This window comes from Podarcis filfolensis (genome assembly GCF_964270895.1).
Source record: "Podarcis filfolensis genome assembly, chromosome: 1".
In the NCBI taxonomy this organism is placed as follows: Eukaryota; Metazoa; Chordata; class Lepidosauria; order Squamata; family Lacertidae; genus Podarcis; species Podarcis filfolensis.
Window position 1 is genome coordinate 9,748,910 of NC_139604.1, and position 13,746 is coordinate 9,762,655.

Genomic DNA, 13,746 nt, shown 5'->3' on the forward strand with positions numbered 1-13,746 from the left:
CACACAGAAACGCCATTTACCTTTCCGCCACAGCCATACCTTTTTATCTACTTGCACTGGTGTGCTTTCGAACTGCTAGGCTGGCAGGAGCTGGGACAGAACGAGACACAGGTGGCGCTGTGGTCTAAACCACTGAGCCTCTTGGGCTTGCCAATCAGAAGGTCGGTGGTTCGAGACAGCTAGCTAGCTATATAGATATAGATATATACTCTCTCTCTCTCATCAGAGTGGTTAAGACAAAACAATAAAATCGAGAAAAAATCACAGCCAGACGTCAAAGCATACAAAAGTTAAAATGCACAACAAGCTAAGGAAACATGCAAGATTGCATACCCATAATAGATCCTCAGTGTATCCAGTAAAAACTGCACGCCATACTTTTTTCGGAAGAGCCTCCGACTGTCTTTGATGATTGTAGAAAGGTACTGGATGTGACCTACAAACATAACATTTCCCATCAGGGCAGGTCAGCCTAGCCTTTCATATATATGGCGAGTGCATTATGACACGTGCAGCAAACCAAGTTATGTTTCAGTGTTAGTTTTAACAGCGCCTAGCCTCACCGATTCGGAACGGGAAGTCTCCCCGATTCCAGATGCTGAAGTCAAAAAGCAAGTGTTGATACATCTGCTGGAGAAGCGGTGCGTTTTTCGCCACAGAGACCTGCTCTATCAACAACTGGACGGCCATCAAGACATTCACATCCATGAAGCTGCTTGGCACCTAAGAAACAGCCGGATAAATTTACGTCTATCCCTTCATGTTCTACAAACTAAAAAAGATGCTTAGAAAAGATGTCCACTGAAAGGGATTGTTTGGTAGAGAAAGGAGACAAATGAAGAGAATAAATAAGCTTAGTATTTTAAAGAAATGTTGGAAGCAAACAGATGAAGAAGAATCCAACACAAATGCATTTAAACTTTAGGAACTATTTGCAATAAGAGAGTTTTAAAAATACACCCCACTTTTCCCCCAGAACACAGCTGTTCAAAGTTTGTGAAGAACTTGAAAGGTTAAACGTAAGATTTTAAAGCAGTATTTGGCAACAATCGTGTAGATGCCCATGCCATCTGAGGTGGGCAATCTCAGTGAGGTTCCCCTGTTTATGGGATGATCTCCTCAGAGGTTCACCTACTTAATTGTCCATTTGGCAACAAGCAAAGGCCTTCTTACTTTCAGAACTTTTAAGATGCAATTTTAGTCCTGTTTTACGCTTTTCTTTTTGTACTGGCACTTTAACTGTTTTATTATCGATTGAATGACAGTATAGAAATTATTAGCCGTGGGCTTCTGTGCTCTTTGCCCCTTCTGGCGCAGCTGAGGAAGCCTTTGTGTTCATGTTTGATAAACTGCAGTTTACGATCTCATCTGAACCCAGCAAACTATGAGGAGCTTAAGCTATGGCTTGTTTGAAACAGGCCAACTTCAAACCATGTGCTATGAATAAAACAAATATTGCGACTGCGTATTTAAGCAAGTAGGCTTCCTGACAAATACTTTCTTCGTAAGAAAAACCCACCAGTTTTGTTTGCATGGAAGAAGTCAACTTGAGACTTGAGAGAAGTAGTGTGCACAAGCTGAATTTGCACTTTGTCCCACAGGCTTGCAATTTTATTACAATAGACTATAACAGCCTCAGTTCAATAAATCAAATTCAAGTCTCTAATGCTAATATGTGCACCCTTAATGTTAATGAATGGCAGGGAGTTAAAATTCTGTAGCATTTCAGGGGCTAATTCAGACTGAAATTCCCAGATGTCAAAAAAGTTAATTTATGTATGCCACTACTGCGGCCTGTGTTTTGTTAGCCCAAAAATAGAAAATGAACAAAGTCCCAACCAAAGAAGATTGGCAACTTAAGTTGATAGAATATGCGCAGCTTGCAGACTTAACATATAGAATAAGACAACAAGAAGAACATACGTTTAAAGATGATTGGAAAACGTTTATTGAATATATGGGAAATAACTGTGTACAGCTAAAAACGCTGGCAGCATTAAGATATATTCAGCAGTGTAAATAAGCTATGATAGATGTAATAATGAATTACTGAATGGTATAGTTTCTGTAAAATATGCAGGGATTTATGATATGTAAAATGAACCATGGAAAGAGGAGAAGGGAAATCACTGATATCTTAAGGATGAAAAAATGAGAATGTGAAATTGTAAAACAGAAAATTTGATTAAAAAATTATATACAATTATGTAGCATTTTCATTGCACTTCACTGATCTACGCTGGAGTTCTTTTGTATGGATCAATGGAAAAATATATCTGGTTTGGATATACAGGGTGAGTCCTTTAAAATGGCCCCACGGATACAGAATACACATGTTCCACGGGGCCTCTTTTAAAAGACTCACCCTGTACAACAATAGATTTACTGTAGTTCACAATGCACATGAACAGAGAATCTGACACAGCAACACTCGTCTACCAAAAATGAAAACATATACAAACTACAGTGGTACCTCGCAAGACGAATGCCTCGGAAGACGAAAAACTCGCAAGACGAAAGAGTTTTTCGTTTTTTGAGGTGCTTCGTAAGACAAATTTCCCTATGGGCTTGCTTCGCAAGACGAAACGTCTTGCGAATTTGTTTCCTTTTGAAGCGGGAACTGGGCTGGCAGGGAGCGAGCGAGGGAGCGACCTACCTTTTCCAGAGGGATCCTCTTCTGGAGAGGGCACAGAGGAGGCAGGTGGGCTGGGATCCAGCGGATCTGGCTGGGTCTCTGCGCCGCCTCTGCCTCTCTCTCTCTCTCTCTCCCCCTCCCCACGTGGCTGCTCCATTTTGCCCTAACTGCGCGAAGGCAGGAGGAGGGGGACCAAGGAGGAGGAGAAGGAGGCATCCACTGCGCTTGGGCTGCCGCGAAGACGCCTTTGCGGGGGTGGGAAGAAGCCGGGAGCAGCTGCCGAGACTGTGGGGAGCCCGGCGGCGTGGCGCAAGGTAACGGGGGGAGCAAGGGAGAGTCCACGCCGGGCGCTTCGTGCGTCCGCCCTCGGTTCCTGGGCTCGAACTTCCTTTGGAACCTCGTGGAGAGAGAGGGAGAGGAGCGGGCTGGGGCTTTGATGTGGGACGCGGTTTGGCGGAGCGAAGACGCGGCAAGGCTTGGCGACAGAGGAAGGGGGGCTGTTTTCGTGGGGAGGTGGGAGGGGGTGTCTTTGCCTCTTCCCAGCAACAGATCCTCCAGGCTGGGGAAACTCCTCCTGCTGGGGAGCGACCCGCTTTGTGCTTTGCCCACTATCCCATTATAATACAGTACCAGGGTGCATCCGTGCTTCGCAAGACGAAAAAATCCGCAAGACGAAGAAACTCGCAGAACGGATTAATTTCATCTTGCGAGGCACCACTGTATGGTTTAACTATCCTACTCAGTACAATCGCTAGTATTAAATGTTGGTAGTTTTTTGCATACCTTCTGCAACAGGGCTCCTAAGGTTGCGACTCCATGCGAGTGAACAAGATTATCCTGGTTGATTGGGTGTCTTTGAATAAAGTGCTTTATCATCAGGATGAAAGTTGCAACAATGTTCTTCTCCAAACGAGCCTCTGGAAGAAGGAATATAGGCCTTTAGCTACAAATGTTAGTTCTGCTAAGCAATTGTGGACGTAGAAGAAGAAAATGATCAAGAGAGGTTTTGTTGTTGTTTGGGTGCACTGCTTTTCCCTGGGCTCATAAAAAAGGCTATTTAAAAGCCTCAATGCATACAGTTCTCGCCTTACCCGAAGCCTTGGTGGAGGTTAACACCACCCAATCTCCTTCTACAGGTGTCTGCAATTCAGGAGCAACCGATTCCACATCAAGCCTCTCAGGTAGCTGTCCATCGAGGTAGCTGATCTGTTCTAGCAGTGGAAACAGCACATTCAGTCCACCAACGCAGTTGATCATATCCTTAAGGAAGAGAGGGAAGAGAGAGAAGGGATGGGAAGAGGAATGTGTAGTCAGTGTTTGGAAATCAACAACCAAAGAGCTTTGGTAAAGATCTGCAACTGTAAGTGAATTGGGATTCTTGTGAGCTTCTGAAACAAGCTGTAAATACTATATAGATGCGAAGGTTCATAGCAAATCGCACTGCACCCTGCTTTCTGTCTGCACCCGAAACGGCCTCAGACATCTATTCCTGAAGGAGCGTCTCCACCCCTATCGTTCAGCCCAGACACTGAGATCCAGCGCCCAGGGCCTTCTGGCGGTTCCCTCATTGCGAGAAGTGAGGTTACAGGGAACCAGACAGAGGGCCTTCTCGGTAGTGGCACCCGCCCTGTGGAATGCCCCCTCACCAGATCTGAAGGAAATAAGCAGCTATCTTCTCTTTAAAAGACATCTGAAGGCAGCCCTGTTTAGGGAAGTTTTTAATATTTAATACTGTATTGTTTTTAACACTCGATTGGGAGCCGCCCAGAGTGGCTGGGGAAACTCAGCCAGATGGGCGGGGTATAAATAAATAAATAAATAATAATAATAATAATAATAATAATAATAATAATAATAATAATAATTATTAATTATTATTATTCCTAAAAACATTGGATTTATTTGTGGGAAATGTATGGGGCTGCAAGTGGGGATGCCATGGAAGCAGAGGCAAAACTTTCCCCCTTCTCGTGACACTTTGGTCCCCGTAATCTAGAGTGAGAGACAGGTTTTGTCTCCACCTCAACTGTGTCCCTTTCAGTTTCTCTCATATAATAACCTACTTCCGGAAGAGAAAGTAAGCAGAAATGCTGAAACTACCACGTACTTTACAGGTTAATGAATTAACTTCTTAACCCTCCGTTGGGCTATATGGCAGGTCTTATGCTACACCAATCCTCTGAACGTTTGGTAGAATCTAGGTAAAGGTAAAAAGGTAAAGGACCCCGGGACAGTTAAGTCCAGTCAAAGGCGCTCATCTCACTTTCAGGCCAAGGGAGCCGCCATTTGTCCACAGACAGCTTTTCCGGGTCATGTGGCCAGCAGGACTAAACCACTTCTGGCACAACGGGACGCCATGATGGAAACCAGAGCACACGGAAATGCTGTTTACCTTCCCACCGCAGCGGCACCTATTTATCTACTCACAATGGCGTGCTTTCGAACTGCTAGGCTGACAGAAAGCTGGGATAAAGCAATGGGAGCTCACCCCGCCATGGGGATTCGAACCGCCAACCTTCTGATTGGCAAGCCCAAAAGACTCAGTGGTTTAGACCACAGCGCCACCAGCGCCCCAATTGGGAGAATCTACAACCCAGATCCATTCTTAAGGAAAGCAGCCCTGAGTGCTCACTGGAAGGACAGATCGTGAAGCTGAGGCTCCAATACTTTGGCCACCTCATGAGAAGAGAAGACTCCCTGGAAAAGACCCTGATGTTGGGAAAGATGGAGGGCACAAGCAGAAGGGGACGACAGAGGGCAAGATGGTTGGATAGTGTTCTCGAAGCTACTATCATGAATTTGACCAAACTGCGAGAGGCAGTGGAAGACAGGAGTGCCTGGCGCGCTCTGGTCCATGGGGTCACAAAGAGTCGGACACGACTAAACGGCTACACAACAACACAACCCAGATGTCAAGAGTCAATGCATGCTCTTCCTGCTCACTGTGACTGCAGAAAGTTGCACTGCAGACTTGCCTATAGAAACTCACAGTTCTTTACACGAACAGTAAGACTTATTTCTAAATAGACCTGCATAGGATTGCATTGCTATGAAAGTGACAAGATTTTATGTATCCTTTTGTAAAGCACCTCCAAGGTATCTCTACTTATCTCCCCTGCCAAGTTTTTCGCTTTCCATCTACTCTCCCCATCCCTGCTTTGGTCTTAGAAACACACACACACACAGAGAGAGAGGATTGAGACCATTAGCTCCACCAAAACATTAAGAAGAGTTTGGATTTGATATCCCGCTTTATCACTACCCAAAGAAGTCTCAAAGCGGCTAACATTCTCCTTTCCCTTCCTCCCCCACAACAAACACTCTGTGAGGTGAGTGAGGCTGAGAGACTTCAGAGAAGCATGACTGGCCCAAGGTCACCCCGCAGCTGCATGTGGAGGAGCGGAGACCCGAACCCGGTTCACCAGATTACGAGTCCACCACTCTTAACCACTACACCGCAGTGGCTCTCTGGGTGGTCATTTCTCATACACATAATATAATCCAAACCCTTATGGAATCCCACAGTCATTACAAGCCATTGGAGATGTTTACCTTAATGTCCCAGTTCACCACTTTGTTCCCTGTTAGCCTTCCATGTAGAAGATTGGGGGAAAGGTCAAGGCATATTGGGCTTCTGCAAGCCTGTCCAAAAAATAGGAAAAAATGAGCTAAGCACTCTTTAACAAATAAGCTCAGGCACTGTACAGTGGTACCTTGGTTCTCAAACTTAATCCGTTCCAGAAGTCCGTTCCAAAACCAAGGCGCGCTTTCCCAGAGAAAGTAATGCAAAATGAATTAATCCGTTCCAGACTTTTAAAAGCAACCCCTAATACAACAATTTAACGTGAATTTTACTGTCTAACGAGACCATTGATCCATAAAATGAAAGCAACAAACAATGTACTGCAGTCACACAATCAATCAATCAATCAGTAGCTGACCTGGGCTCCACACAGTCACAAAAACAAACACAAAAAAGAGCCACAAAAATGCAAAATAAATAGCAAAACCAAACAGACCTCAGCGTAACACTCAAAAAGTGTAGCACTCAAATCAGAAGCGTAACTCTCAAAACGGAAGTGTAACACGCAAAAGGGAGCACGTTCGGCTTCTGAAAAAAGTTTCCAAACCAGAACACTTACTTCCGGGGTTTGCAGTGTTTGGGTTCCAAGTCGTTTGAGTACCAAGGTGTTTGAGAACCAAGGTACCACTGTACAGAAATTCTGCTTAGTTATCATGGCTAAAGCTGGTGGTATCCTCACCATATTTGTATAATCCTCTTCTAAAACCATCAAACTACAAGAAAATGGAGTTCCTACCTTGGGTGTATAATGAAGAAGCATTTTACTGGGCAAATCGGCTGCTTCGGAGTCTTGAGATTTCCACGGAGTTAAGCAGTTTGGACCTTCAAAATATTGGGGGGGGGGGAGAGAGACACAGAAAGCCATAATAGGTTTAAAATTTGTGCCGACAGCCTGACTTAACACCTACTCCCCAATCTAGCAAGAGAGATCCATGTGAAGAAGCAAAGCTGCCATGCAGAGTGCCTATCGAGAGAGCTGAAGGTGCATCTCAATGTGTCTCACATCTCATGACCATTTGCACACACACCCTTCCTGTTCCTCCGGCCTGGCTGGATGTTTCTTTTGAAGCAAATGTGGAAGTTCATCTCTCTCTCTGGGGCCACTGGCCCCATAGTATGTATGTAACAAGTGGTATGAAGCTAGACAGACAAAATACCGTATTTTATTTTTTTTTTGAGAAGATATTTATTAAGATTTTCCATTTTATACAAACCAAGAAAAGAAAAGAAAGAAAAAAAGAAAATGAAAAAATATATATTAAAAACACATAAATTTCATATCTTATTTTTCAATAACATATTTCCCTGACCTCCTCATACCTCCCCTTCTTGTATTCCAGTTCAAATTGTTCATCCAGCAAATCCTTATCTCATAGCATTACAGCTAAAAACCTTATTTTCTATCCATCTTCTTAAATTATTGTAACTTATACTTTTACTTATGTACAAAAAAAGAACTATTTTTTCATATTCTTTTGTACCATTACAGCTGATAACCCCTTAATTTCAATCCAACATCACTCAGTATTCCTTAATGCTACAATATTTTTGCAAATAGTCTTTGAATTTCTTCCATTCTTCTTCTGCCGATTCTTCTCCCTGGTCACGGATTCTGCCAGTCATTTCCGCCAGTTCCATGTAGTCCATCACCTTCATCTGCCATTCTTCCCGGGTGGGTAGATCTTGTGTCTTCCAGTACTTTGCAATAAGTATTCTTGCTGCTGTTGTAGCATACATAAAGAAAGTTCTATCCTTCTTTAGCACCAAATTTGAAGCAAAATACCGTATTTTTTGCTCTATAAGACGCACCAGACCACAAGACGCACCTAGTTTTTGGAGGAGGAAAACAAGAAAAAAAATATTCCGAATCCCAGAAGCCAGAACAGCAAGAGGGACTGCTGCGCAGTGAAAGCAGTGATTCCTCTTGCTGTTCTGGCTTCTGGGATAGCTGCGCAGCCTGCATTCGCTCCATAAGACGCACACACATTTCCCCTTACTTTTTAGGAAGGAAAAAGTGAGTCTTATAGAGCAAAAAATACGGTATATAACAGCCCAGATGCAGATGAAAACAGAAGGGGGGGGAATGACACGTGTGGTTTTGAAATAAATAAATAACTGTTCCCCTCTTTATTTTCTTTTTTTAAAAAAAGTAATATTTATTAAGGTTTTAAGGGTTACAAAAAACAAAAATAAAAACACCATATTAAACAAAAGCAAAACAACACATCACAATAAGTAAAAAAATTAAAAAAGAAAAGAAAAAAGAAAAACAGAAAAACAGAAAAATACAAACAATTAAAAAACACAACAAATCTTCCCATAACTTATCTTTCATTTGCTTGTTTCCTTGACCTCCTCACACCTCCCTTTTTTGTATTCTAGTTCAATTAGCTATTTCAGCAAATCCTTTCCATCTTTCCCAATTTTTGTCCTGTAATTTATCTTAATATTAATATAACTTTACTTTCCCTCCTTTCACCAATTAACAGTCTGTTTTTTTCTAAACCTTTATAACCTTTCTGCTAAAGCCACATAACTTCATTCCAACATTCTTCTAACATTCATTAATTTTACAATGTTTCTGTAGATAGTCTTTAAATTTCTTCCAATCTTCCTCCACCGACTCTTCTCCCTGGTCTCAGATTCTGCCAGTCATTTCCGCCAGTTCCATGTAGTCCATCACCTTCATCTGCCATTCTTCCCGGGTGGGTAGATCTTGTGTCTTCCAGTACTTTGCAATAAGTATTCTTGCTGCTGTTGTTGCATACATAAAGAAAGTTCTATCCTTCTTTAGCACCAATTGGCCGACCATGCCCAGGAGAAAGGCCTCTGGTTTCTTCAGAAAGGTATATTTAAATACCTTTTTCATTTCATTGTAGATCATCTCCCAGAAAGCCTTAATCCTTGGGCATGTCCACCAAAGGTGAAAGAATGTACCTTCAGTCTCTTTGCATTTCCAACATTTGTTATCGGGCAAATGATAAATCTTTGCAAGCTTGACTGGTGTCATGTACCACCTGTAGATCATTTTCATTATATTTTCTCTTAAGGCATTACATGCTGTAAACTTCATACCTGTGGTCCATAACTGTTCCCAGTAAGCCATCATAATATTATGTCCAACATCTTGTGCCCATTTAATCATAGCTGATTTCACCATTTCATCCTGAGTGTTCCATTTCAACAGCAAGTTATACACTCTTGACAAGTTCTTAATTTTGGGATCTAACAGTTCTGTTTCCAATTTTGATTTTTCCACCTGGAAGCCAATTTTTTTATCCAAATTATATGCTTCCATTATTTGGTAATAATGAAGCCAGTCTCGCACTCTATTTTTTAGTTTTTCAAAGCTCTGCAGTTTTAATCTGTCTCCCTCTTGTTCCAGAATTTCCCAATATTTCGGCCATTTGGCCTCCATATTGAGCTTTTTCTGAGCCTTCGCTTCCATTGGTGACAACCACCTTGGGGTTTTATTTTCAAGCAAATCCTTATACCTTATCCAAACATTAAACAGTGCTTTTCTGACAATATGGTTTTTAAACGCTTTATGTGCTTTGACCTTATCATACTACAAATATGCATGCCACCCAAATACGTTATTGAAACCTTCTAGGTCCAACACGTCAGTGTTTTCAAGAAGCAGCCATTCTCTCAGCCAGCAAAAAGCGGCTGATTCCACCTCTTTCTTTAGCATCAGTTAATATCTTAAATTTTATTCGAGTCTTTTTGCCCTGCCAAACAAATCTGGAAATATCTTTCTGCCACTTCTTGAAGCAATCCATCTTGTCCAAAATTTGCAATGTTTGAAACAAAAACAACATCCTTGGCAATACATTCATTTTTATCGCAGCAATTCAGCCTAGCAATGATAGCTTCAGATTTGACCATATTTCTAAATCCTTTTTCACTTCCATCCAACATTTTTCATAATTATCCTTAAATAAATTCACATTCTTGGCAGTCATATTAACCCCTAGATATTTCACTTTCTTAACCAGTATTAATCCTGTCTGCTTCTGAAACCTCTCTCTCTCAGTCACTGTTAAATTTTTCTCTAAAACCTTAGTTTTCATCTTGTTCAACTTAAAACCCGCTACCTGACCAAATTCTTGAATCACCCCTCTTTATTTTCAACTTTCTTGGGCACATGAAACTAACCATTATTACCTTGAATTTCTGCTTAACCCTCAAGAAAGAAGGGCATTTTCGCTGGCCAGGTTTAATTCAAATCCATCCAACCTCCTTTGGGGATGGTTCTCAGGCAGGGTGAAAGGAGAAAGAACTTGCCCATGCGAAGACCACCTGGTGGAAACCCTTACACATATGGTTCTCAGCTGTAAACTATATGCTGATCTCCGCCAGCAATTTCTAGATCAACTCTGTATCCCCAAATGGAAACCAGAGTCAGAGGTCATACATTTTCTATTACTGGGGACTGATCAGGAGCTCACCAAGTTAGTGGCTAAATATCTCTATTTGGTTTTTTGTCGTCGAAATACACTGCAGACGTCTGATTTCCCTGAAGACCATGAGATGTGACAATAGACTGCTCTACCTCCTTTCTCTCAGCAAATGTTTCGTGTCACTGGGGAAGGGATAATTCTGTATTGATTTGTTTTGTTTTGGATGTTGTGTGTGATGCCAATAAAAGGTTTTACGAGTTCCCTAAATAGAAGCAACTATTTCATTCATTATATTTGTCACCAATGTGGTTCACACCTAAGTAAAAAGGGAAAGGGAAAGGACCCCTGGACGGTTAAGTCCAGACAAAGGCGACTATAGGATTGCAGCGCACATCTCGCTTTCAGGCCAATGGAGCCGCCATTTGTCCGCAGACAGCTTTCCGGGTCATGTGGCCAGCAGGACAAAGCTTCTGGCACAACAGAACACAGTGACGGAAACCAAAGTGCACAGAAATGCCGTTTACCTTCCCGCCGCAGCAGTACCTATTTATCTACTTGCACTGGCGTGCTTTCAAACTGCTAGGTTGGCAGGAGCTGGGGCAGAGGAATGGGAGCTCACCCCATCGCAGGGATTCGAACTGCCGACCTTCTGATCGGCAAGCCGAAGAGGCTCAGTGGTTACTTAATGGGATAGTAATACAGATGCCCATTCCATTTGCCTTTAATGTACTCAACTCTTATATTGGCACAGATGACACACACGGCTAAAGCGTAACCAGAGTTCCATTTGTAATATGAGTGTGAAGCTAGTTATGAAAATCAAGTGCAAATCGCAGAACTGTTTGTGTGTGTTTATGAACACACATTTCTGTGAAAGATAAAGTTAGCAAAAAAGAAGGTAGAGAAAACAAATGAGACTAAATTGGGGCAAATTAACCTTTATATTGGGGGACACGGGTAGCGCTGTGGGTAAAACCTCAGCACCTAGGACTTGCCGAACGCATGGTCGGCGGTTCGAATCCCCATGATGGGGTGAGCTCCCGTTGTTCGGTCCCAGCTCCTGCCCACCTAGCATTTCGAAAGCACCCCTAAGTACAAGTAGATAAATAGGTACCGCTTTCTAGCGGGAAGGTAAACGGCGTTTCCGTGTGCTGCGCTGGTGCAGGCTCGCCAGAGCAGCTTCGTCACACTGGCCACGTGACCCGGAAGTGTCTCCGGACAGCGCTGGCCCCCGGCCTCTTAAGCGAGATGGGTGCGCAACTCCAGAGTCGGACACGACTGGCCCGTATGGGCAGGGGTACCTTTACCTTTACTTTAACCTTTATAAAAGCAGGGACTAGACAGCGGAAGAACTATGCCAGTTCAGAGATTTGCAAACTGGCCTGTGAGCCTCAGATGAAGGGCAGTACAGAAATTTAATTAATTATTATTCATAATAATAGACCATAGCAACTGGAAACAAAAGAGATTCCTAGGCAGACTAAAACTTAAGAACAACAGAAGAGAGGTCAAAATACCCAAAGTAAACTGCACTTTCCAGAGATGGAAAGAAAACAAAGTCCCTACCAGAGAAGAATGGCGGATGGACTATGCTGAAATGGCTAAAATGACCGGAAGAATAAAAAATCAGGAAGACCATAATTTTAATAAGGAATGGGGAAAATTTATAACTTATCTTAAAGACCATTGTAAACAGTTAAAATTGTTAGTAGGATTGGAATATCACTTGTAGTTTAAGGGTGAATTATGGATGCAATGGAGATGAAAAAGATTTGTTCTATTGTAAAAGATGCAGAAGGAAATGATTAACAACAGGACCCACAAAGGGGAGGAAATCCAGCAGATTCATTGGAATATTGTTTTTGATTATTTATGTTTGATATATCTCTGTAAAATTTCAATGTGAAAAACCAAACTGCACTTCGGAATGCTCACCTGCCAAATACAACGCTTTCACATGAGTAGGCTGCAAGGCTTCGTGAAATATGATAACTGATCCAAGCTGGCCTTCGAGAGAGGTGGGGCATCCCCACTCGCTGTCCTGCGTTCCTGCTGAGATCAGCTTAGTGATGTGTTCTGGCTTGCCCAGCAGCCCACTCCAGCTGCCTGGGCTAAGAATACCACCGAGCGACGTCCGATGGGGAAGAGCAGGGGATGAAAAAGGCGGATCTGGGATCTGGGATGGCGGTGGAGTAGTCGTCCTTTGGCCAGCAGAACCAATGCAGCAAGAAGTAAAAGACTGGAGAATTTCACCCATGTGGCAAAAAAAACAAAACACATATCACAAATTAGTAAATTTAATGCAGTTTGGCACATACAAACAGATAGCCATAAAGGGCCAAAATTATCACTGCGTGAAGATCTCGGTCTTTTGACAAACATTTGGCCTCTCAAGTGTTATCTTTAATCTCCTTAGCATGCTGATTTCAAATACAGTGGTACCTCAGGTTACATACGCTTCAGGTTACATACGCTTCAGGTTGCAGACTCCGATAACCCAGAGATAGTACCTCGGGTTAAGAAGTTTGCTTCAGGATGAGAACAGAAATCGTGCTCCGGCGGCGCGGCGGCAGCAGGAGGCCCCATTAGCTAAAGTGGTGCTTCAGGTTAAGAACAGTTTCACGTTAAGAATGGACCTCCGGAACGAATTAAGTACTTAACCTGAGGTAGCACTGTAGTTTTATCTCCTGTCTTTTGCCACTGGTTATGAGCTACGGCTTTTGTTTCTTGCTTTTTAAAGTTGTCTTTTAAATGATTGTAAGCTGCTTTAAGCATTTTAAAACAAAGGCAGGGTAAAATATCTTTAATAAAATTTCATATAGGTATATGTACACATACAAACACGTATCTATTATGTGCAGTGCTTTTTTCTAAAAAAAAATGTTCAGAGGTACTCTTATTTTCCTACTCCTATAGAAATACTGCCCCTCAATGAGGCCAAACTTAGATTCACAAAATGCGCACCCCCAGGAAAAAAAGCACAGATTATATGTGAATTTTACGTCAAAGGCCATAAAAAACTTTACGCTCGTCTTTAGTGTGACCAAACTCTCAAAAAATAAATAAATTTGGATCGACTTTTTACTGAGACATCAGCTGTTTTAACTTGAGGTTTGCTGAATAAC

At 42.4% G+C, this 13,746-nt stretch overlaps 1 protein-coding gene across 4 annotated transcripts in view; it reads right to left on the minus strand.

The window, feature by feature from the left end:
• NBEAL1 (neurobeachin like 1) overlaps nucleotides 1-13,746 on the minus strand; it is a 147,214-nt gene that overhangs the window by 60,139 nt on the left and 73,329 nt on the right. For all 4 annotated transcript variants that reach the window (XR_014551175.1, XM_083625751.1, XM_083625749.1 and 1 more), the window contains 7 exons: nucleotides 12,557-12,860; nucleotides 6,955-7,040; nucleotides 6,188-6,277; nucleotides 3,727-3,895; nucleotides 3,419-3,552; nucleotides 564-723; nucleotides 334-436 (listed from right to left, as the gene is read on the minus strand). Coding sequence is in view for 3 of the 4 variants with exons in the window: in XM_083625751.1 (XP_083481877.1) it covers nucleotides 334-436; nucleotides 564-723; nucleotides 3,419-3,552; nucleotides 3,727-3,895; nucleotides 6,188-6,277; nucleotides 6,955-7,040; nucleotides 12,557-12,860 (1,046 nt within the window). In the remaining variant the exon portion in view is untranslated. The remainder of the gene's footprint in view (nucleotides 1-333; nucleotides 437-563; nucleotides 724-3,418; nucleotides 3,553-3,726; nucleotides 3,896-6,187; nucleotides 6,278-6,954; nucleotides 7,041-12,556; nucleotides 12,861-13,746) is intronic.